The 24,355-nt window shown below is 41.5% G+C and overlaps 1 protein-coding gene and 1 pseudogene across 1 annotated transcript in view; both read right to left on the bottom strand.

Moving 5' to 3' along the window:
* The window catches only part of LRP1 (LDL receptor protein 1), a 335,280-nt gene that overhangs the window by 22,258 nt on the left and 288,667 nt on the right, over positions 1 to 24,355 (bottom strand). The window contains exons 72-76 of the mRNA XM_080272895.1: positions 22,120 to 22,204; positions 17,208 to 17,365; positions 12,455 to 12,548; positions 6,791 to 6,867; positions 1,691 to 1,792 (exon numbers count right to left, since the gene is read on the bottom strand). Of these exons, the coding sequence (XP_080129021.1) occupies positions 1,691 to 1,792; positions 6,791 to 6,867; positions 12,455 to 12,548; positions 17,208 to 17,365; positions 22,120 to 22,204 (516 nt within the window). The remainder of the gene's footprint in view (positions 1 to 1,690; positions 1,793 to 6,790; positions 6,868 to 12,454; positions 12,549 to 17,207; positions 17,366 to 22,119; positions 22,205 to 24,355) is intronic.
* Positions 3,899 to 4,016, bottom strand: LOC145403070 (5S ribosomal RNA; annotated as a pseudogene).

The following is a 24,355-nucleotide window of genomic DNA, read 5'->3' as shown; positions in this document are numbered from 1 at the left end:
GTTTGTTATTGCATTTAACAGATGTAATGCGTCTATTGTTCACATAAAAACACAGAACAACGAGGACCAGGTGAAAACAAAAAATGCTGCCTATTGATAATTTTCTTGAAAAATTTATAAAGCTTACTTTTTATGACAATAACCAGGCAAATTCATAACCAACGACTCTACAGACATTCAACTTCATCTTACAACATAAAGGAGTTCACTATCTCTTGGCCTGCAGTACTAGTTTATGCATAAAAGTAGCAGCATTGTATGCTAATATGTCAATTTTTTTGTTTTTTGTTTTTTCTCATGTAAAAACAATAGTACCTTTACTAAAAAGTTTTTGGATAAAGTAGAGACAATCAGCTTTAAAATGATGTAAACGCATTTATCCTAGGTATAATAGTTTTTGCTTTATTGTACTTCAAAGTTTTAAGTACATTAAATGCAATTTCTGCCACTTTTAGAAAATGGCTGCATGGGTATACTCTTGCACACGGGGCCTCATATATATACAGTAAAATGTCACTATAACGAACTAGTTGGGGCCCAAACCATTCCGAAAAAAGCGAAATTTCGGTAAAAGCTATATCTTTACTTCCCCCTGCTAACCCAGACTTTTTCCAATACATCAGACATTAGTCCGGATCGCACCAACAGTTTTTAAAGTATTTTCACTACCATAGCACTACTGTACTGGATTATACATTCACTATAATAATCAAATGGTATAATATATATAATAATACTATACTGCACACTGATAAACAAGTCTTTTATGTACCTTACTGTGGTGAACGTAGAAGTGGTCAGGCAGTCCAGACTGCTTCTGACTTTACTGGGCTTTTTCCGATATATAGTATAAGAATTTAGTCTGGTAGCTTCTTAATTCAGATAAAAGCGAATTCCAGTCTATTGAAGTCCATTATATCGAGGTTTTACTGTACTGCATATATTTATTTATTTTTTTATTGTACAGTAGCCTACTTATCATACTGTGACTCCCATTTACCAACAATACAGGGTGAAAATACAGCAGTAATGCTGAGTTCAAACAGTGAATATTCGTTTACTGTTTCAGACTAGTGTATGAACCACTTCAGGTTATCATGTTTTTCCAGTGTGCTGTATTCCATAAGAATGAAAGTTCAGTTATAAACTGCATAACAGAAGTGAAGGGACTTGAGTCCTAAATTAAACAGAACACAGTTCAGGCTTTGAATGTGTTTAGTTTACACATTCTTTTCACTTCTTACAATGTTTTAGATGCCTTAAATTTAAATTTACGGCTTAAAGGCTGGAAGCATTTAATCTTGTCCTTAAGAATCAGTATGCCAGAATGGGTAAATATTTTTGTGCATGAAGAGTGCAGTTTTGGTATTTTAATAATAATAAAATAGTTTAATGCCTGAGTTTATGATAAAACTGGACAGTCAGTTGGTCTTGTATACTTTAATGTGGTGATAACAACATATCCAAAATAAATATGCATACAGTTACATCCTCCTCAAACTGTAATCTGTTACATACAGTAGTAATGACAGTAAAGAAAAGCTAGAACACGTACAAAAATTGTTTCCTTGTGAATTTTATATACAGGATGACAAAACATTTTGAAAAAGTTATCTGGCTGGAAGTTTTTAATAAAATGGAAATATGAATGAAAGTAGTAAACAAATGATGAATTTGCTGATGGTCTTACACGATGGCAGAGATGTTCACAGTCATTGATCTGGCATCTATCCCCACTGAAGCCCAGAGGACAGCGGCAGCTTGGCTCATCTTCCACCAACTCACATTTCCCCTGTGTCACACATATAGGTATACACATGCACCAGTATAACAAATAGAGACAGCATACATAAATTAACAAATAAAATACTGATAGGCTCAGGCAGGGATGTGGGAGATAGGGAAAGGGGGACAGTGTAAGAACCAAACAGAAAATCATATCTGTCTCCTCTGGTGTACTGTGCTTCACTGGTTGAGGTGAATTTAGTGACAGGCTCCAACACTGTACAGATTTTCACAAAAGTTTGGATGGCCATTGTTTATCCTATTTACTGTCCTTTAAGAAAATACTGCTGCCAGTATATGCAAATAATTATGAATTTCATATATTCAAAAATATTTGTACAGTATTTATATCAACCTGTGAGAGATTAAAATGCTGGAGTTATCTTTTGGATGAAAAGTAAATTTATAATTACACTACTCGACAAGAATTTCAGTTCAGGGACAAATCTTTCTGGCTGATCCACCCTTATACCGGACTTCCTGCAAACACACCACATCCACCCACCTCCTACTGAATGCCTCAATGACTTCCCCTGCTCTTCCCCTCAAGCTTCCCAGAAGTTTTTGCATGATTGGTGATGAGAACTTTCAAGAGGCTTTGTAGCAGTCCTTGGTGGTTAAAATTTTTATGGTGAGTGTTAGGGGGCAAAACTAGTCAGTTAGGTTAGGTTAGAATGCACTGATGTGTCAGGTCAGCAAGTATCAAATGTAAACACATGTCTTGGGTGTCTTACGGCAGACATAGTTATAATAACCTATCTTTAAATATACAGTATTTTTAATGAAAAATATGGGGCTCCAAGAACCTAACCCCCTACTTTACATGTAAATATATGTCACGTTTTAGCATGAAATTGATTTTGCATGAGGTTCTGCATAATCTATCTCATGTTGTATGAAGACTCTACTGTAACATTACCTATGGTGTTTCTGTGTCATCTATCTCATGTTGTATGAAGACTCTACTGTAACATTGCCTATGGTGTTTCTGTGTCAGTCTCTATTGACTAAGTAAGGTATATGAGAGTTTGGGTGTGGGTCTGGAATGCATCTCTGGCTTTTCTTTGGTATCTTATAGGCAAAAATGCTTCGATAGCAGACATACTCGCTGACCGAACACTCCCACTGGTACACATCACTGCTGGATATCGGGGTATGGGAGTACAGTAAGTCCTCATCTTTCATTTGGGCTATGTTACAAGGATGCCTGTGGGAAACTAATTTCTGTGAAGTAATAAAATCATTAATCCCTAGGCTGCGGTGGCCCTAAACATTTCCTATGACTGTGGTGCAACAAAACTGGTTTTAAAAAATCATGTTTTCCTAATGTGTTTTGACTCACTTATACCTAACCAGATATAACATTTTAGACAAAGTTTACACTGCATACTGACGATTCACAACCCACTCATCAAGCACATGCATGCAGTAGGTGCGGAAAATGACCAAAAAGTTCACAATATTTCACACGGCTCTTCGGAATGTACGACACAGTCTACTTATCATTATTTCCAGAATTCTATATGCAGTGAGCCATGATTGTGCCAACATAATTCACATACACAAAAATTTCTGTAGATATGAGTCCAAGCGATGTTGAAACACCCTCACACTAGATCACTTGTCAGTAGTAAGAATTATACCTCCTCCTCCTCCTTATCATCATCTAATCCTCTGTTTCCCCAGGAGGAGCTTAGGAGTCTGGGGCTAGGCAAGTTGGTCCTTACATTTAAGATGAGAGTGACCAGCCTCACTCATCCCTGAGTGGCATTACATGAGCAGTAAACCCCAACCACCTGTTGGATATAAACTTGCACAGGCTCAATCCGATTGGTGTGCCTTAATTACCCACTAAACCACCAGGTACCTTAATTTGGTTATATGGTTACAACCCAGCATAGTAAATGGTTTCCTGGTGTACAGGAAACCATTTGGCTTTTCATTCAGTGTACAGTCACCCATAGACTGAAGGAAGGGAAAAGAATTAAGGAAAGAAAGACAGAAAAGGAAGGCAGGAAAGAAGAAAGGAAGAGAGGAAAGAGCGGGCATCGAAGAGCAGCACTGCATCAAGTGAATGGATGGTGAGCACCCCTACCTACCACTTGAAACTCAATGCCAATAGCATCTGGTGTTACCAGGTGGTCACCCATCCAAGTACTAACCAGACCAACGTTGCTTAACTTTGCTGATTGGACGAGAAGTGGTGCATTCAACGTGGTATGGCTGTTATATGGAATTTTTTTTATTTAGAGGGTACAATAGCCTTGGCCCAACTTCGACCATCTTCTAATACTTGTTTCCTCTCAGTATGCTGCATTGCACAGTGTTTCCGTAAGTGTGTATAGTTCCATCCATATGAACACTTTATGTGATTGTAAAAAAAAAAAAGTTTCTAGAGAAGGGAAAGAAGTTGTATGCGGCTTTCATGGATTTGGAGAAAGCATATGACAGGGTGGATAGACAAGGATTTTGGAAAGTGTTAAGAATATATGGAGTAGATGGGAAGTTGTTGAATGCTGTGAAGAGTATGTACGATGGTGCGAAGGCTGCAGTGCGTGTGGATGGTGAACTAAGTGAATTTTTCTCTGTGAAAGTTGGTTTGAAACAGGGATGTGTCATGTCTCCATGGTTGTTCAATCTGTACATGGATGGGGTAATAAAAGAGGTACAAGGTAGGGTAGTGGATGTTGGAGTGGCCCTGGTGAGAGAGGATAGTGTTTGGAAACTCCCTGTACTGTTGTTTGCAGATGATACTGTGTTGTTGAGTGAAGACGAAGGGGAGCTGCAAGGCTTGGTGGATGAGTTTGAGAGAGTGTGTAAGAAACGGAACCTAAAGGTGAATGTAGGGAAGAGTAAAGTGATGGTCTTTGAGAGAGGTGAAGTCAGTGAATGTACAGCGAGGTTGGATGGTGAGGAATTGGAAAATGTGAGTACGTTTAAGTATTTGGGTAGTGTGATGAGTAAGGATGGAGGTTTGGAGGGTGAAGTGCTTGAAAGGGTACAGCAGGGGAAGAAAGGTTGCTGGATCCTTAAAAGCAGAGATAAGAAACAGGGAATTGAACATGGAAGTAAAAAAGTTACTACATGACAGTATTGTGATACCAACTCTAACGTACGGAAGTGAAGCTTGGACATTGTTGGAAGGACACAAGTCAAGAGTGAGAGCAGTGGAAATGAGTTATTTAAGAGGAGCCTGTGGAGTCACGTGGAGAGACAGGCTGACGAATGAGGATATAAAGGAGCGTTGTGGTGTGGATGTGGATGTGATAGGAAGCGTTGTGAGGAACACACTGAGGTGGTTTGGCCATGTGGAGAGGATGGAGGGTGAAAGATTGACGAAGAGAGTGTATGTGAGTGAGGTGGAGGGTGGAAGAGGGAGGGGGAGACTGAGGATGAGATGGAGGGATGGGGTGGAGAGGTATATGAGAGAGGGGGGTGTGAGTTGGGAGCAGGGCAGTGAAATGGCGGGGGACAGGGCGACTTGGAGGCGATTTGTTTGTGGCCACCCCAAACGGGATTGAGGCGTCTGGCAATAGATAGATAGATAGATAGAAAAACAAGACACGTAACTCGTAATGATGAAGCATTTTAAATATCCAGGGAAGCTGGAGACCTTATGAGGACACATGTGGGTAACAACTATAAGCCTTGAGGAGAAAGATTTTGTCTAGTATGGATGCCACAAAAGAAATTACCACTAGTAAGTTAGTGCGAAGCTTCCGTGGTACAGTGGTAGAGTGTGCGTTTCGTACATGGGTGGACCAGGGTTCGTGCCCCGCCAGGGTAATAAACTTTGGGAGTGTTCACCCGGCCATGTACTGCATTGGCGGACACCAGGGGTGCTGTGGTTGAACCAGTGTCGCTTACTGTAAAGTATGCTTGCACCCAGTCGGCTTGCGTGGGCCGATTACACTTGGTTCACAGACTACACACACATCCAAAACCACTCCAACACTACTATCTATCTATCTATTGCCAGACGCCATAATCCCTTAAGGGGTGGCCATTTGACTCTGAGTTATTTGTTTTACAAGGAGGGGCACTAACCCTCCACCAACCCACTTGACACGTAGGGAGCACGTATGGTTTGGTTATATGGTTACCACCCAGTGTTGTAAATGGTTTCTCGGCTTACAGGGAACCATTTGGCTTGTCACTCAATGTAAAGCCACCTATAACGGAAAGAAAAGCATTAAGTAGTGACAGGAAAGATGGGAGAAATAGGAAGAAAGGAGGGCAGGCACAGAAAAAGAATGATAAACGCTAAGGAAGAAATAGGCAGCACTACATCCAGTGAGTGGATGATGGTCGCCACCACCTAGCACAACAGTTACACTAAAAACAATCTCTACTAGACAGCCTAAGCCACTTGGTAGAGATACATTGGCTGTATCGTCCCGACTTCAGTCGGGATAGGCCGGTCCTGCAGTGGATACTCAAACGGCTGATGATGATGATGATGATGATGAAGTTAGTGCACAGCAGGGAGGTTTGTTGTCGGGACAGTTCAGGTCAGAGGTGGATATGGGTTCAGTAGGCAGAGCTGTCTTTATATTTTACTGAGTGTTGGGGCAGTTTCTGTTAGCTTTCATGTACAGCTAGAGTTTCAGCACCTCTCTGTCCTTGACCTGGCTTTGTCAAGATGGTTCCCTCACAGTTACAGTGTTGCGTATGATGGTCAGCGGTGGCAGAAATGCATTTTTCCTTATGGAGGTGAATAGGGAGTAGAGTAACAGTTAGGGCCATAATTGAGATGATTAATCAATATTTTTTTACCCGAATTGGTGAGAGAGAGAGAGAGAGAAAAAGGAGTTCTGCACAAGATCAAAAGGAAAAACCAGCACAGTCGGGAGGAGGTACAGTAGAGAAGGCTACAATTAAATAAGTACAGTAAAGGAGAGGAGTGAGCTTACTTAGGGGGGTGGGGGAGCTAAGAGGAACAAGCTTACACAGAGCATGCCTGTTGCTATTACTGTATATAAATACAGGTGCTATTGTAACTCACCCGAGCGCAGTAGTTATCACATATATAATGTTCACAGTTCTGGCCATGATATCCATTAGGGCAGCCACAACCTGGATCTGTCAAGAAAAGAATTTTTTAGGAACAAAATTTCTTAGAGAATGAAACTTTGGGTATAAACAAACCTGAAAAAGGAGCTGTTGTGCTGTAATGTACAATGCATGGTAATGTCTAGCATATCAATATTAATTTGTAATTACATTTCAGATGTGTGTATTCATATCCCAATAAAGTTTAGCTATAGGTAAACCAAGAAAATGGAATGAGTTGCAGCTCATTCAGTTTAATGAATGTACCCCCCTGGGGGTAGGGATTTTTTTCAAGAATACTCCCCCAGTATCCCTGCTTGTCGTAAAAGGTGACTAAAAGGGTTGGCGGAGGGTTAGTGCCCATCCCCGGAAAACAACTAACTAAAAAGACAAATAAGAAGCCTTACAAGGACTGACCAAAAGATCATGACCAAGGACCGTACAAAGGACATGGTAATGGGAATATGGAATGTAAGAGCTGCGAATGATGAGGTAAAAGAGAGAGAGATTGTCCAGGTGCTTGAGGGTGCGAAAGTGGATGTATGTGGAATAACTGAAACAAAATGGAGAAGAGAAAGTGTGAGAGAATGGGAGTATTGATGGCGTATATGTGCAGGAGTAGGTGAGAATGAGAGAGCAAAAGCGGGAGTATGTATAGTTGTGAGTAAAAGATGGAAGAAGAGCATAAGAGAGTATGGATCACTTGGGTCAAGGATTGTGTGGGTAAGGTTGAAAGTTGGAATACAAATGTGGGCGATTGTGTGTGTATGCACCAACACAAGATTGTGCTAGCAGAGTGAGAGAAGAGTTCTGGACAAATGTGGAAGTGTGCATGGAAAAGTTTGGAAGGAATGAGGGAGTGTTTTTGATCAGTGATATGAATGGTAAAGTAGGGAATGTGAAGGAGGATGGAATAGTTGGTGAGTGGGGTGTGCCTACTGAGATAGATGAGAATGGCAGTGCGTTAGTGGACATTTGTGCTGGGAGGGGATTGGTGATAGCCAATACCCTCTTCAGGCATAAAATGATCCACAGGTATACATGGTGAATGATGAGAAGGGTGGGTGGTGAACTGAGTGAAAGGAAGGCAATGATTGATTATGTGTGTGTGGATGAAAGGATGCGAAGATGTGTAATGGATGCAAGAGCTTATAGAGGTTGGGGGAGTGGACTTTCTGACCACTACTTGGCGGTGGCCAGAATTAGGATCCATGTAAGATGGAGAAATAGAAGAAGGGAAAGACGAGAGGAAGGAGTAGTTGCAAGGAGAGTGGTAAGGTTACAAGAGGATGAGAAAAAGGCAGAGTATAAGAGAGAAGTGGAGGAACGGTTGGGCAAATATGAATTGGAGCAGATGGGGGACGTGGAAGGTGTGTGCAGGATATTTACAGAAGAAATATGCGCAGCATGTGATGTGGTGTGTGGGAGGAAGAAAAGACGGAGGGGGGTGCAAGGAACAGCGTGGTGGACTGAAGAGGTGAGACAGGCTGTGGCACAAAAGAAGAAAGCATACAATGAATGGATGAGAAATAGGGGCGTGGAAGAAGTTGAGAGGCAGAAGAGAGAGTTATATGTAGAAAGAAAGAGAGAGGTGAAAAGATTAGTAAGAGAGAGTAAGAAGAGAGTGGATTAGGAATTTCGAAGGAATTTGAGTGTAAAGTGGAGGGACTTTAAGAAAATGTTCTGGAAAGAGGTGAAGAGAGTAAGACAGGGTGGAAGTGAGGTTAGCAGGGGAGTGAGAGATAAAAATGGTAGATTACTAGTGGAGAAGGGAGAAAAAGTGAGCAGATGGAGAGAACACTTTAAGGAATTGTTGAACATACAGGATGGAAGTAATGCGAGTATAAGTGGCTGGGGAATGGCTGGGAGAAGGAGGGAGGTGAGAAGACAGGAAGAAATCAGTAGGATAGAAGTTGTGGAAGCAATGAAGAAATTTAAATTGGGAAAAGCCCCAGGAATTGATGGAGTGTGTGGTGAAATGGTGAAGCATGGGGGAGAGATAGTAGTAGAATGGATGTGGAAGATGTGCAGATTGGCCTGGGAGGAAGGTAGAGTCCCGGAGAATTGGAAGTCAGGTATAATTATTCCCTTGTACAAAGGAAAAGGGGAAAAAGAAGTGTGTGGTAATCATAGGGGCATTTGTCTTCTTAGTATAATAGGAAAAGTGTATGGTAGGATACTTATTGACAGAGTTAGAGAAAGAGCAGAGGAATTAGTTGGAGAAGAACAGGGAGGCTTTAGGAAGGGAAGAGGTTGTGTAGATCAGATATTCATTCTTCGATCTTTAGTGGAAAAGTTTCTAGAGAAGGGAAAGAAGTTGTATGCGGCTTTCATGGATTTGGAGAAAGCATATGACAGGGTGGATAGACAAGGATTGTGGAAAGTATTAAGAATATATGGAGTAGATGGGAAGTTGTTGAATGCTGTGAAGAGTATGTATGATGGTGCTAAGGCTGCAGTGCGTGTGGATGGTGAACTAAGTGAATTTTTCTCTTTGAAGATTGGGTTGAAACAGGGATGTGTCATGTCTCCATGGTTGTTCAATCTGTACATGGATGGGGTAATAAAAGAGGTACAAGGTAGGGTAGTGGATGTTGGAGTGGCCCTGGTGAGAGAGGATAGTGTTTGGAAACTCCCTGTACCGTTGTTTGCAGATGATACTGTGTTGTTGAGTGAAGACGAAGGGGAGCTGCAAGGCTTGGTGGATGAGTTTGGGAGAGTGTGTAAGAAACGGAATCTAAAGGTGAATGTAGGGAAGAGTAAAGTGATGGTCTTTGAGAGAGGTGAAGTCAGTGAATGTACAGCGAGGCTGGATGGTGAGGAATTGGAAAATGTGAGTACGTTTAAGTACCTGGGTAGTGTGATGAGTAAGGATGGAGGTTTGGAGGGTGAAGTGCTTGAAAGGGTACAGCAGGGAAGAAAGGTTGCTGGTTCTTTGAAAGCAGTGATAAGAAACAGGGAAGTAAGCATGGAAGTGAAAAAGTTACTACATGACAGTATTGTGATACCAACTCTAACGTATGGAAGTGAAGCTTGGACGTTGTTGGAAGGACACAAGTCAAGAGTGAGAACAGTGGAAATGAGTTATTTAAGAGGAGCCTGTGGAGTCACATGGAGAGACAGGCTGACAAATGAGGATATAAAGGAGCGTTGTGGTGTGGATGTGGATGTGATAGGAAGCGTTATGAGGAACACACTGAGGTGGTTTGGCCATGTGGAGAGGATGGAGGGTGAATGACTGATGAAGAGAGTGTATGTGAGTGAGGTGGAGGGGGGAAGAGGGAGGGGGAGGCCGAGGATGAGATGGAGGGATGGGGTGGAGAGGTATATGAGAGAGGGAGGGGTGAGTTGGGAGTGGGGCAGTGAAATGGCGGGGGACAGGGCAACGTGGAGGCGATTTGTTTGTGGCCACCCCAAATGGGATTGAGGCGTCTGGCAATTGATAGATAGACCAGTATAATTAACACTTTGCCATCTAATAATGGCTGCATCATGATGCACAAGTTCCAGTTGATATTTTTACTGTGGTTTGAAACTTTTCCTATACTCAAGAGATCAAGGGTGAGTCTTCATGCTACAGTATGTACTGATGTACAGTATGATAGTGCAGTAGCCCCATTTCAGTGACTGGTGTTCTAGTGTTAGGACAATCCAACATGATGCAACCCATAAGGGTCCCACTGAAGGGTGGTTGGGGTTTACTGCTCACATAATGCTGCTAATAGGTGAGTGACTGGTTCATTTTCATTTTTGTTTTCGTTTTTATAGGCTCCAACATGCTTACCTGCGTCAGCCTTGATCATCTAATGGCGGCTTTCCATGCTGTCCGATCTGTGGCAGCCTCCCTTTTCGGTCCCTTAACCCTGAGGTCACACTTAATGACCTCGTCCCACGTCTTTCTCGGTCTACCCCTCGCACCCCCACCCGCAATATTAACACTTCTCACCTTCTGCATCCAATTTTCATCCCCCATCCTCTCCACATGCCCAAACCATCTCAATCTACCTCTCCTCATGACAACACCAATACACTCCAGTCCCATCCTACCTCTCAACTCTTCCATTGTAAACCCAACCCCCCCCAGGCCTTGCACGCAGGGACGCACTGCACATCATTGTCATTTCTGTACATTTGAATCTGCGAATATCCTCTTCCCTTACTCCCCAGGTCTCACTACCATATAGCATCATACTCCTAACACATGCTGCATACAAGGACCCCTAAGCACATAGAGTCCTCTCAGTGTCAAGAGAGGCAACAGCTCCCTGAACTGCTTCCAACCACTTCTCACCCTAGCCACAGAGCTAGCTCCATCCCCACCTCCAGCACATAACATGTCTCCCAAATAAAGAAACTCTTCCACACACCCAAAAGACCCACCAGCAAGTTCAATTCTTTCATGTCTGACAATCTCCACCTGGTCTCCCCGACACACTGCACACATAAAATCAGCATTGTCTTGCAGTCTACCTCTAATACCACTACATTCTTGTGCACCCATTTATCAGAAACACTGCACAAAATGGAATTATTTCCCATGCCCTTGTGGCAAATTGCACATGGCCACTCTCCCTCTTCTTTGTCTGTACTGCCACCAACCCTAGATATCATCACTTTTGTTTTATCTGCATTTACCCTTAAGCCTTTGTGCCCCATACCATCTCTCCATTTCCTAAATCTTTTTTCTGCCTCCTTTGCATTCTCTGCAGTCAGCACCAAATCATCATACAACATCTCCCATGGGAGTCCATTTTTGAAGTCACATGAGAGGGCCTCAAGTACCATGCTAGACAACATGGGACTCAAAACTGACCCCTGATGCACACCAACATTGACAGAAAACTCATCACTCAAATCTCCATTCACTTACTTGGGTGTGAGCACCCTCATACATGGCCAAAATCACCCTAATCAGCCACTCCTCCAACCTATGCTTTCTCATTGCCCACTTCACCACCTCTCTAGGGACTCTGTCAAAGGCCTTTTCCAAATCAACAAAAACAAAATACAGATCCCATTTCTTTTCAATATATTTCTCCTAAAGCTGTCGAACAATGAATATGGCATCGGTGGTCCCCCTGCCTGGCATAAACTCAAACTGCATCTCATCAATATTCACCCTTTCTCTAATCATACCTTCCAGAACTCTCTTCATTACCTTCATTATCTGATCCAAAAGCTTTATACCTCTATAATTTCCTCTTTCCAGGGCATTACCCTTCACTTTGTACACATTTACAATTACACTCTTTAGCCAGTCATCTGGGACAACACACTTATATATAATCCAATTTATCAGGTCAGTGACTAACCTCACCTTTATACCTCCTGAGGCCTTCAACATTTCGGCAGTCAACCCAGACACACCTGCTGCCTTCCCCACCTGCATCCTGCATATCCTGGTTACTCACTTTAAATGTCTGGAATGGGTAGCCTAGTCCTAGGCTCCTATGCTCCTGACAGGGCATTACTAAACTGAATACTGGATGGATGGATTGATATACAAGTATCCCACACTAAAATCACACTGATGGTATATCATTAATGAGGGTTTCATGAAGCGAAGATTACAGTACACAGTAATAATTATTGTTAACATATTTCCAAGCAATCTCACCTCCTTGTTGGCAGGTTTGAATATCGCATTTTTGTCCAGTCCATCCCCGATCACACTCGCACATTGGAGAAGCCATGGTAATATGACACACACCCTGCAATATCATCAGTTAAAAATAATTCATCATAATCATCATCATCATTATCATCTGGACATATTTATTTCCCCATTTATGAATGGGGTGCAGTAGGATTTCAGAAACATGGAAAAAGAAGACATGACTGAGGAAGAACTATCAGTAGTATAACCAGTGAATTAGGCTAAACACTCGTTTACATGCCATTCAGTCCCTTGGAATCCCACCTTGACCTCACAGGCCAAATCATTTGCTTTTCTATGTGCTGTGTATGTTATGTATACAGTGTAAATATATATATATATATATATATATATATCTATATAAATATAATAAGCTCCCGGGTGTTGCCAAATATTTCCCCTGTACCTCGGCACCCTCAGCTTTGACTCAACCAAATTTGATGCAAATCCATCCACAGGAAAAGTTTCTATGATCATTTATAGGGAAGTTACGTCATGTTGCGTTATCGGTTACTCTTCAGACTGCAAGGATTATGACTTGCATTGCGTCATCGTGTGCATAAGAGTTAAATACATACTCATCACATTATCTGCTAAACAGAGGCTACCATCAAATATGATGTTTAAAAAGAAAGGATTTGCCCTTGTCATGTGCTAATCTGTACAGAATTTAACCAACCATCTTGATCCCCCACCATTTCTCTAGCCTTATGAACATCCAGACCACACTTCCCTATCCACTTATTTTCCATATCCATCCACCTTCCTCTTGGCCTACCATCCCTCCTCCAAACTTCAGACTTCCACTATCTTACATACCATATATCCTTTTCGTCACCCTATGTACATCATTTACCTCCATATGATACCATTAGAGCACACAACCCTATTATAAACAGACTTCCTCACTCACGTCTTTCAGGAATCACATGATTTTTTTATGCAATCAACTCTATGCACTTCACACACATGCTCCAATAGTCCCATTTCAGTCATGGTAGTATTAGTTTTATTTTGTTATTTTTGAGCCTTTGCTTTCCTTTTGGAATGTGGTGATGAAGGATTGAGGGGGAAATGTGGATCAGATATATGCTATAAAATAAAGCATGAAGAAAATAGGAACTCACTGCAAGATAATTATGGCCCTTAGTATCCTGAAAAATCGTATGACAAACAAGGAGTCATTAATAATAATGATAATAATAATAATAATAGTTAATCATTTGTTTCTCAAATGCACCAGTTCTTCCAGAGGTATTCACTGATGCACAATGCTCATTTACACTTTAACAATTTCAAGAATTATGACATCACTCATATACAATCCAGACTTCATCTGAAAAAATTAAAAAAATAAACAAATAATAATAATAATAATAATAATAATAATAATAATAATAATGACAGCAATTGAACCTTATAATCGTTCAACACAACACCTCTCCCCAAGTTCTAACTTTTTGAAAAGAGAAAGGCACAGGGCTGCCTTTTAAAGGATTCAGCAGAAGTTAATTGCTTCATGGATTATGGCAATTGGAATTAAAATGCCGGGGCTGTATAGGAGAAAGGCTGATCAGAGAAAGATGACTGATGAACAGGTGCAGGCTCATTGAGGCATAAGGAGCCATCAGTTGGCCTGCCAACCGAAGTTTTATCAAATCAACAAGTTATTTTTGTTTGCCAAAGTTTGGAACCTATCTATCTATCTGTCTGTTGCCAGACGCCACAAACAAATCGCCTTCATGTCACCCAGTCCCCCGCTATTTCACTGCTCTGCTTGCAGCTCACACCCCCCCTCTCTCATATACCTCCCCACTCCATCTTTCCATCTCATCCTTTGCCTCCCTTTCCCCCCCACCCTCCATCTCACACACATACACTTTCCTCGTGTTAGTCTCTCACTCTCCATCCTCTCCACATGGCCAAACCACCTCAATGTATTTCTTCTAATGCTTTCTGTCACATTCACAGTCACACTACAAAGCTCCTACTCTTCCTCATTTTGCCAGTCTGTCTCTCCATGTAATTCCACATGCTCCTCTCATCTCATATCTACTGCTGTCACCCGTGACTTATATCCTTCCAGCAAGGTCCAAGCTTCACTTCCATACAATAGAGTTGGTGTCACAATACCTGTACTGTCATGTAACGACTTTTTTATTTCCATGCTCACTTCCTGTCACTTCTTATTGCTTTTCTTTCCTTCACAGGTGGCTTTACATTGAGTGACAAGCCATATGGTTTCCTGTAAGCCAAGAAACCATTTACAGCGCTGGGTGGTTACCATATAACCAACCCATACGTGCTCCCTACGTGTCAACAAGTGGGTTGGTGGAGGGTTAATGCCCCTCCCTGTAAAACAGGTAGCTCAAAGTCAAGTGGCCACCCCTTACGGGATTATGGCATCTGGCAATAGATAGATAGATAGACTTCCATGTTTCTTATCATTCCTTTCAAAGAACCAGCAACCCTTCTTCCTTGTTGTACCTTTTCAAGCAGTTCACCCCCCAAATTTCTATCCTTACTTATCACACTACCCAAGTACAGTCATCTCGCCCAAAGTCCGCCTTCACAAAGTGCGTCTCACCTAATGTGCATGGGGGTCTGGCAATAATTAAGTATTTATTTAGAAAGTGCGTTTACTGCTTGCAGTGTGCGACGGGCATGAAAAATTGAGGCAAATACATTATTCTCTTCCAACTCGCGAGCATAATTTGTAGCGTGCGATGGGTAAGGGTGGGGCTGGTGAGTATCTGTGATGGGGTGCGGTTGGTGTGTGAGTGGTGACCACAGCAGCAGGATGATGACGTAATGTCTGTAGTGTCTGACCTGGACTTCGAGGGTTTCCTGGAGCAGCAACAGGCAGTACCTAACCTAGTGCAAACTAAGATGCGAATTCCATAAAACTGGCCACACAATATTATGCTTTAAGAGCATTTGTTAATCACTGGCGCAGTCAACGCCAAGGTTGCCATCTGGTATTTTTCATTACCAAATGTGGGGCAGTTTGATAATGAAAAATTTGATCGGTAATGATTCAGAATGATTCATTACCAAAAGAATTTTTCACATGTTTGAGTGTACCGAGGATGGAGATGGTGGATTATCTTTTTTTTTTTTTTTTTTTTTTTTTGTTTTAATGCAAGAAAGAAGGAGCCAAAGGCCCCATCTTTAAGATGGCAGTTGTAATATCATTTCTAATTCTTGTAAAGAGAAGGTTTAGAGTTCAGCTTCTTAACAAGCAACTTAATTTTGCAATTTTTATCTAAAATACGCAGAATGATGTCAAAGTCATCCAGGGAAAGAGAAAGGCCGGTCACGGTCATTTTTGGCAGAATTTTCTTCGGCTCACATACTCTGTACATAGCAGCAAAAGCAAAACATGATTTCATTGCTGCACTAGCATCAGCCATAGCTCTTTTTGTGGGTAGCTTAACAATAAGGGCCCTTTAGCTTGCATCCTTACATTTATTAGCTGGAATAGACCTCGGTGCCCTCTCCACATCAACAACAGTGGCAGACAACCTTCCCTAATCATTGTCAGTGCCATCCTTTGGTTTCAGTACCAGTATTTGTTGGCTGTGTTCTCTCCCGTAACAACTCAGATTGATGATGGGACCATCCCATTCCTTCTGCAGCTTCTTCAATTCTTGTTTCAATATGTTAGTTAATGATGTTGAAGGTTAATGAGGATTTTCCTTAGTAATGCTGATCCCGTTTTTCAAAGCTTTCAGCCTTGACAGTATGTCTGCCATAACGCTGTCAAAGAGCACTTTTCAAAAGTGCCTCGACCCTGTTTGTGATCTTAGTCTCCATACCCGCTCTTGCAATATCCACATTGCAGCTACTGCAGTAACATCGGATTCTTGGTTGCCTCTGACATAAAACTGTAAACATCTTCCTCAGTACCAACACATGTGATGTGATGCCAATTACTGCAAAAGCAAAAGTTCATTGCCTTGGCTTTCTGCATCCAAGCCTCCAGTCTTATCAGCCATTTCAAGCCCACTGAACAACCTGGGTAGTCCCAGGCAGCACTGATGGTGGAATTAACTGACACCACAAAGAAAGGATACAGAAAAGAAAGAAAAAATGAACAAAAGAAAACAGAAAAATATACTAGATGTTAAGCAGTACCCTGCCTGTTGGTTCCACTTGCATAGGCACTGTGTTTACTAATGGTGCACACCATGTGAATGTGGAAATAGGCTTCCCTGCCTCTTTCAGATAGGGGAAAGGATTGTTGCCAATACAGTAACTTTTCCTTATAACAGATGGCAAAACAGATAGTCGAGCTTTGCACATCAGCACATCTCAGATTTACCCCATATGCCACTGTGCGATGGATTATTGGTAAATACTGCGAAGAGTTACTCTGATGGCAGCAATTCACATATAAAAACAAGCAGATGTTATGAATGAGTGCTTCAGTACCAGTGTTGGAATGGGATGGGAGTGTGTGATGTTTCCACTGACAGTGAAAAATATTTCTTATTGCTGTATTATCATTTTATGTTGATTCTCTGATGAAATGCAGTCAAAGGACATGAACTATATTTCACTGATAATTTTTAAAAGTATGGTTAACATTAACATCTGTACACAAATAAATGTACAGATTTATCTGATCAGCATGGAAAAGTACATCTTCAAAGAAAATAGCTGATTTACAGATAACATTGTTGTTCCAAAAGTAGCACATAAGGAGACTCACATTCCTGCAGTAGTTGTCACACACAGTTATCTCGCACGAGGGGCCATGGTAGCCAGGAGGGCAAGAACAGCGTGGCTTGTCAGGAGAACGAGGTGAAACCACACAATGGCCACCATTTTCACAGACCACACCCTCACACCCCTCATGACACCCAGACTCTGCCAACATGAGGAAGACTGTTAATACCACTGCAGAAGATAGATAAAATATGCGCTCTCAGGTAACCAAGAATGAGAAAATTGCTGAGGACACACGTACGATAATGGTGAGAGTGGTATGTAAGTACAAACCTTTTGACTAGCTGTGTAATTATCACTCATGGATGTGTAATTTAGCAATGAGTACACAAAATCATAGGTCCAAACTGTGATCCTCACACCATTATAAGCCTTGTTACATATCTAAGAGTTCTTTTTCCCCAGCATTTCTAGCAGCTGTTTTGGTGTACTGTGATCAGCCACTTTTGGTACTATATATGATTAGCTTCCAACCTATAAAGAACTGCTAACTGCATCATGATCAGACTGAGTATGGGGGTCCCTTAATGAAGCAGCAGTAGACTGTGGTGACACCCCACGCAGACATGTAACAGCCATACGTCATTGGCTGATGTAACCTGTGCTATGAGAGTCGCTGCCCCCGTTGTCAGTTCCCACTGCATTATGGCCAATTTTTCTGTGAAATGACTGTTTAAACCATAGTTTGTGGCCTCAGGATGCTTAATCCCCATTGTCACAGCATAGTGCGGTTTTCAAAAAAATTGGCTGATTTTTTTTTATCTGCGTTATGTCTGTCATTTTTGCATTTTGGCCATTTCCTGGCCTCAAAAATTGCCTTCTGTGTTATATGAAGTTCACACACTCAGATCACGGTTTAAGTGAGAGCTGACTGTAATGCTGAATACTAAGAAAACAATGTATAAAAAAAAAAAAAAAAAATGTCTATATATACAATACCCCTCCTAATTTTGGCAGTGTTCTTTGTTTTTTCAGCTGTATTTAGACATCAAACACACATGGGGAAATCTAATGTAATGCTAGACACTAAGAGAGCACTGCATAAACAACAAAAATCCACCAAAAAAATAATTGAAGATGGTTGAAAAAAAGTTATGTTTTTGGAACACTGAGTTATGGCTGCTTCCATGTTACAAAAAATAAATTCCATGGCCAAATATGCCTCCGGAAATTGGTTATATTGGCACAAATTGTATGCCATCATCATTGCTGGTGCGTATACCGTAACTTTAGCTAATAAAGACACACAGAACTGATGAGTAAAAGTACTGATATGCAGTGAAAATAAAGTTGTTCAGGAGTAAAAAATTCCCTCAAATAACTTCCCAACATCGTTGCCCAAAATTTTGCCTGTATCATGCAAGAGCTAAGCATATGTCTAGACGCAGAAATCCAGGAGTTTTCTTGTGGTATTTTTGGAATTTCGATAGGACCAACAATGCTTGAATAAATCGCCAAAAACTTTAAAAACTCACCAGTGGATGGTAGTCAGCACGATGGTGGGGTAAGACCGAGGAACAGGGAGGGGGGGGGGGAGATAAGCTTGAGCCCTGGAGGGAGATAAGCTTGAGCCCTGGCAGCAGGGACCATGGGAGGGAATGGAGGAGGGCCAGGGGGGGGGAGGAAGAGAAGCGAGGCTGGCCAGAGGATTTTGACCACTCGGTGAAAGATGGATGGGTATTTTCAGTCAGCTTGTGGGTTGCGTTCAGTATTACTCGCGTGCTGGTGGTACATTACCAGATCCTGGCTGCCAGATGACTTTGGCCATTTGCTGGGGAGATGGACGGGCATTTGCAGTCAGCTTGTGGGTTGCATTTGGTATTACTTGTGTGCTGGTGGTACGTTACGAGTGATCCTGGCAGCCAGATGACTTTCACCATTCGGTAGAGATCCGAACAACCATTTTAGCTCAGCTTGTGGGTTGTGGTCTATTACATGCTTGTGAACAAAGGCCAGCAAGCCACCCAACGGACTTTTTTGACTTTGTAGGCTGGCTGGCCGCCAAAGCCGAAACTTTTAGGTCTGGTTATGGACAAATAAATCCAGATACGGACTTAATAGACTCAAGGCCTAACATCCGTATGAGCAGTACGACCGGATACTGAGCGTCTGGATAATTGAGGGATTACTGTATATAGAGTACAGTAAAACCTTGATTTAATGGACTTCAGTTGACCAGAATTTGCTTTTATTGGAATCAAGATGTTACTGGACTAAATTCTTATATATCGGATAAAAGACATGTTTATTAGTGTACAGTACACTGTTATTATTAAATATATTTTTTTCTCTTCTGTCAGCGTATGGGTTACTCTGCACTGAGTGACAAGCCAAATGATTTCCTGTACACCAGGAAACCATTTACTATGCTGAGTGGTAACCATATAACCAATTTGTGGCACCTGGTGGTTTAGTGAGTAATTAAAGTGCTCCAGTTGGATTGAGCTGGTGCAGGTTTATATCCAAGGGATGGTTGTGGTTTATTGCTCATGTAATGCCACTCAGGGATTAGTGAGGCTGGTCACTTTCATCTTAAATGTCAGGACCAACCTGTCTAGCCCTGGGCTCCTACGCTCCTCATGGGGCAACATGAGACTGGATGATATTGGATGCATTATACCATCTGAGTATTGTAGTAAATGTATAATATAGCACAGTACTACAGTAGTAGTGAGAACAGTTTAAACACCGTTGGTGCAGTCCGGATTAATATCTGATATATTAGAAAAAGTCTGGGTTAGCAGGGGGAAGTCCGGATGTCACATTTATTGGAATTTCTCTTTTTTCAGAATGGCTTGGGCCCCAGTTAATCCGTTATAGTGTAGTTTTACTGTATGTATAAAATGCCCTTGGAAGAGACAAACAAAGCCACCAAAGCTTACATGTACTTGTAGTGCACAAATATAATCAAAATGAGAGAGTAACTAAAAACCTGCTCTAATAAACCTGTTCTGTCCTAATAGTATTACCTGCCAAAATGATACCTGTAATTGTTTTTATATCATGATACGTTTCACTAGCTGGTGTGTGTTTAACTCCACATTTTCTCTCTACAGAATTCTGTCCAATTTGCCCCCCCTCCCCAATTGATCATGACCACTGTAGTCAGCATCAAAATTTGATTTTAAAAAATTTAGCTGCTGATTTTAAAATAAAATGATTTTATCTGCAGTATATCTACCTCTTTATATATATATATACTGTAGATTATTTTTATTTTGCTACTCCTCATCCTGCCCTAAGGTGGGAAGGGAGGTCTGGATGATGATGATGCAATATATTTATCCTTTTGCTGTATGTACTGTGTTAGTAACAGTGATGTTCATATTCTGACATTCTTGAATGCATACAGTACAATACTGTAGAAAAAACTCGTATCAACAGTTAGAGACTAAAATGAATGAAGTAGCACATAAAATATCTTCAGAAATATGTGAGTTGTCAGTGCGATGATGAAGTGCGCCTGACCTTCCAAACACTTTTTCCGTTTTAAATGTTAGTAATAATGATGTTGGTTGTTTGATCACTATTTAATACATATAATATTGTAGAACAAACATTTGCACACAAATGAAGAGTAAAATGATTAAAATAAAAAAAGAAATAGCATCAAAAATTAAGAAAGCGTATAAACATTTATGTTAGCTGCATATGTTTGTTTATGTGTCATTGAACTTTCACTTATAGTATTGGTAATGCTCATTTTCTCTTCAACCTTATATGTATACAGTGGGCTCACACAGTGAGCGTCACCGCAGTGCGCGATTCGCCTTGTGCACGTGACCAAAAATCATAACCAAAAACCCTTTAATGCGCGAGTTTACCGCACAGAACGCGAGGCAGATGCAAAGAGTGGCTCAAAAATGCCATTTTCTACTAGTGCGCGACCACCCCTCACAAAGCGCGTCACGTGTCGTCATGTTGATGCGCCAGACAGAGTCAAGTTGAGCAGCCTAGTGTGATGGAAGGCAGGACTGAGCTGTGTATGTCAAACATTAGCAAGATCCTTGCTGCCGTGGATAAGCTCAAGGAAGAGGTGAAGGAACAGGAAGTGAGCAACCTAAGAACGGAGAAACTTCTGGTTGGTATCGACATACTCTTCAGTTTCTACACAGACAGGCACAGGGAAGAAATAAACAGGAGAAGACAGACGCTCATAACAAGCTACACACAGCGGGCTCAAGTTGGTGAAATAGTGGAACCATCGACATCGTCTGCTCCTGTTCCTGTTGAGGATGAAGAGGATGCAATGTCAGAAATGTCAGCATTGGACTTTGAAGGGTTTATGGCTGAAGTGAGTGACTTTGATGCTCCTGGGGAAGGTGATCAAGAGGAGTCTGCGAAAGGAAGTGTTGGTGCTGTGGGAGGTGCGGTGGGGAGTGCGGCGCTGTAAGTGTTGCCGTGCCTTGGAACCCCTGTTATTTAAGGTCATCAGGCCTGTTGTCTACTGTTGTTAAGGTGACTACCCATATTTTTGTTATTGTAGCTATAGCTTTAGTACAATGTCTGAAACATATGACCTTTATTATGTCTCTAAGGGCCAAAATATGTCCAGATATGAGGGGGTACCGCCCATATGTAATTATTCCCATAAGATTATGTATTCCTAGTACGCGAATTCCCAGTGCGCGAGCTCGTGTACCGCCCAATCTCTCGCGCCCTGTGCGAGCCCACTGTATATCCTTATAGAAAAATCTGTTGCTAACAATTTAAGATCAAGTGAAAAATAAGGTCAGAAATAAGAAAAGAGTATAAACATGTGTAACTACATGTGGCCTGGCAATGCCTGGCCAATTCTGGGGTGGCGCAAGCTGAGCGCACCAGGCGGGCCAAAGAGTTAACCACTGTACCATACCTGTAACAGGGTTGAACAGAGTAAGCAAACTAAAACTTACTGTTGCTGCAAGCGTCACATTGCCTTCCTAACCAGCCATTCTTACAGGTGCACTGTGGCTGGCCTCGATGGATGGTACATGTGCCCTAGAAAAAATGAAAAGTAAAATAAAATTAGTTAAAATATCATTCACCCTCAAACTTAACCCAGCTTCATATAAGTCGTGAGGTGGTCCGTAGCAACTCTTGATATTTGTGGGAAGAAATTGTAAGGAAAAAAGAGGCCCAAAGTTCAGTCTTCCTCTTATACATTCTCATATCAAATCCATCATCCTTCATCTTAACTTACCATTCCTCCTGCCATCTTCAAATGCATTCACATAATCTGAATTCGCTACTATTTACTTATCCATATTTGCCACATCTAAGATACTTCCCATACTTATAGCGTATCATCAAAAAGACTTGTTTACATCTTTTGCAAAGGACACAGTTTCTTATCCTGTTCATTGTGTGCAGTCCATGTATTTCTTCACACTTATAATTTATTATATTTATAACAGAATATAGATCAGTTGGTTCAAGTATTGTGTGGATAAATTTGAAAGTAGATTACAAGCATGGGTGATTGTGTGTGCATATGTGCCAACAAAAGACTGTGCAAGCAGAATGAAAGAGTGGCATATGTGGAAAAATGCATAGAAATTTTGAGAGGAGTGAGAGTGTTTTTGATTGGAAATACGAATAGAAAAGTAGGGAATGTGAAGGCGGGTGGAACAGTTGGTGAGTGGGGTGTGCCTGCAGAAATGGATGAGAATAGCAGTGCTCTAGTGGACATTTGTGCAAGGAGGGGGTTGGTGTTAGCCAATTCCCTCTTTAGGCACAAAATGATCCACAGGTGTACATGGAGAGTGATGGGAAGGGTGGGTGGTGAACTGAATGAAGCCAAGGCAATGATTGATTATGTGTGTGTGGATTGCAAAATGAGAAGATGTGTACCGAATGTAAGAGGATACAGAGATTGGGGGAATGGACTTTCTGACCTCTTCTTAGTGGTCGTGAAAGTCTACGTCCAAATGCATTGGATAAATAGCAGAGAAGGGCATAGTCCATACAAAGAGGGTAGAAAGGTTGCAAGAGGACAGGAAAAAAAAAAAAAAAGGCAGAATATCAGAAAGAAGTGGAGGAGCAGTTGGCTAATTATGATTTGGAGTAGTTGGGGGAGATGGAAGGTATGTGCATGATATTCATGGAAGAAATCTGTGAAGTGTGTGAGGTGGTGTGTGGGGTGAAAAGAAGATGAAAGAGGGTGCAAAGAACATCATGGTGGTATGAAGATTAAAGGAGGTGCAAAGAACATCGTGATGGAATGAAGAGGTGGGGACAAGCTGTGGTGCAAAAACAAGAAAGCATATAGTGACTGGACGGGAAGCAGATGCATGGTTGAAGTTGAGAGATGTAATTGAGAGTTACATGTAGAGAAGAAGAGAGGTGAAAAAATCAGTAAGAGACAGTAAGAAGAGAGTGGATGAGGAATTTGGAAGGAATTTAAGTGTAAAGTGGATGGAATGTAAGAAAATTTTCTGAAAGGAGGTAAAGAGAGTTAGATAGGATGATAAAGAAAGTAGTATAGGAGTGAAAGATAAAAATGGTAGATTGCTTGTGGAGAAGGGAGAAAAAGTGAGCAGATGGAGAGAACACTTTAAGGAATTGTTAAACACAAAAAATGAAAGTAATGTGAGTATAAGTGGCTGGGGAATGGCTGGGAGAACGAAGGAGATGAGAAGAGAGGAAGAGGTCAGTAGGATGGAAGTAGTGGAAGCAATGCAGAAGGTCAGAATGGGGAAAGTTCCAGGAATTGATGGAGGGTGTGGTGAAATGCTGAAGTACAGGGGAGAGATAGTACAGTAATCCCTGTAATAACTGGACGCCCAATTCCTGGACAGCCCAATTTCCAGACATTTTGGGCCTGGGCCATTGGAACCCAAAAATGGCCAAATGAAAAAAAAAAAAAAAAAAAAAAAAAAATCCTAATTTTTTCCCACCCATAATATGAAACTGGCACACGGCGCCGAACAGCTGTGTTTACACACGGCTCCTTCACCTCTTCCTTCCTCCCCCCTCCCCTGTTACCGCCTAACTCCCATTGTGAGTAGATGCTCATCGCAATGGATGCTGCACGTGCTCGTTTTTGTGAATAAACAGTGAATAAACTGTAATTCCTTGCCACTAGACCACATGTGAATTTACAGTGTTGTGCAGTGTTAAGAAATTATAATTTAGAATGCAAAGGATTCA

The sequence above is a fragment of the Coenobita brevimanus genome, chromosome 6 (genome assembly GCF_032717465.1).
Source record: "Coenobita brevimanus isolate Jiangsu-jjx chromosome 6, ASM3271746v2, whole genome shotgun sequence".
Classification (NCBI taxonomy): Eukaryota; Metazoa; Arthropoda; class Malacostraca; order Decapoda; family Coenobitidae; genus Coenobita; species Coenobita brevimanus.
The sequence above is the reverse complement of the archived record's forward strand: the minus strand, read 5'-3'. Positions and strand labels throughout refer to the sequence as shown.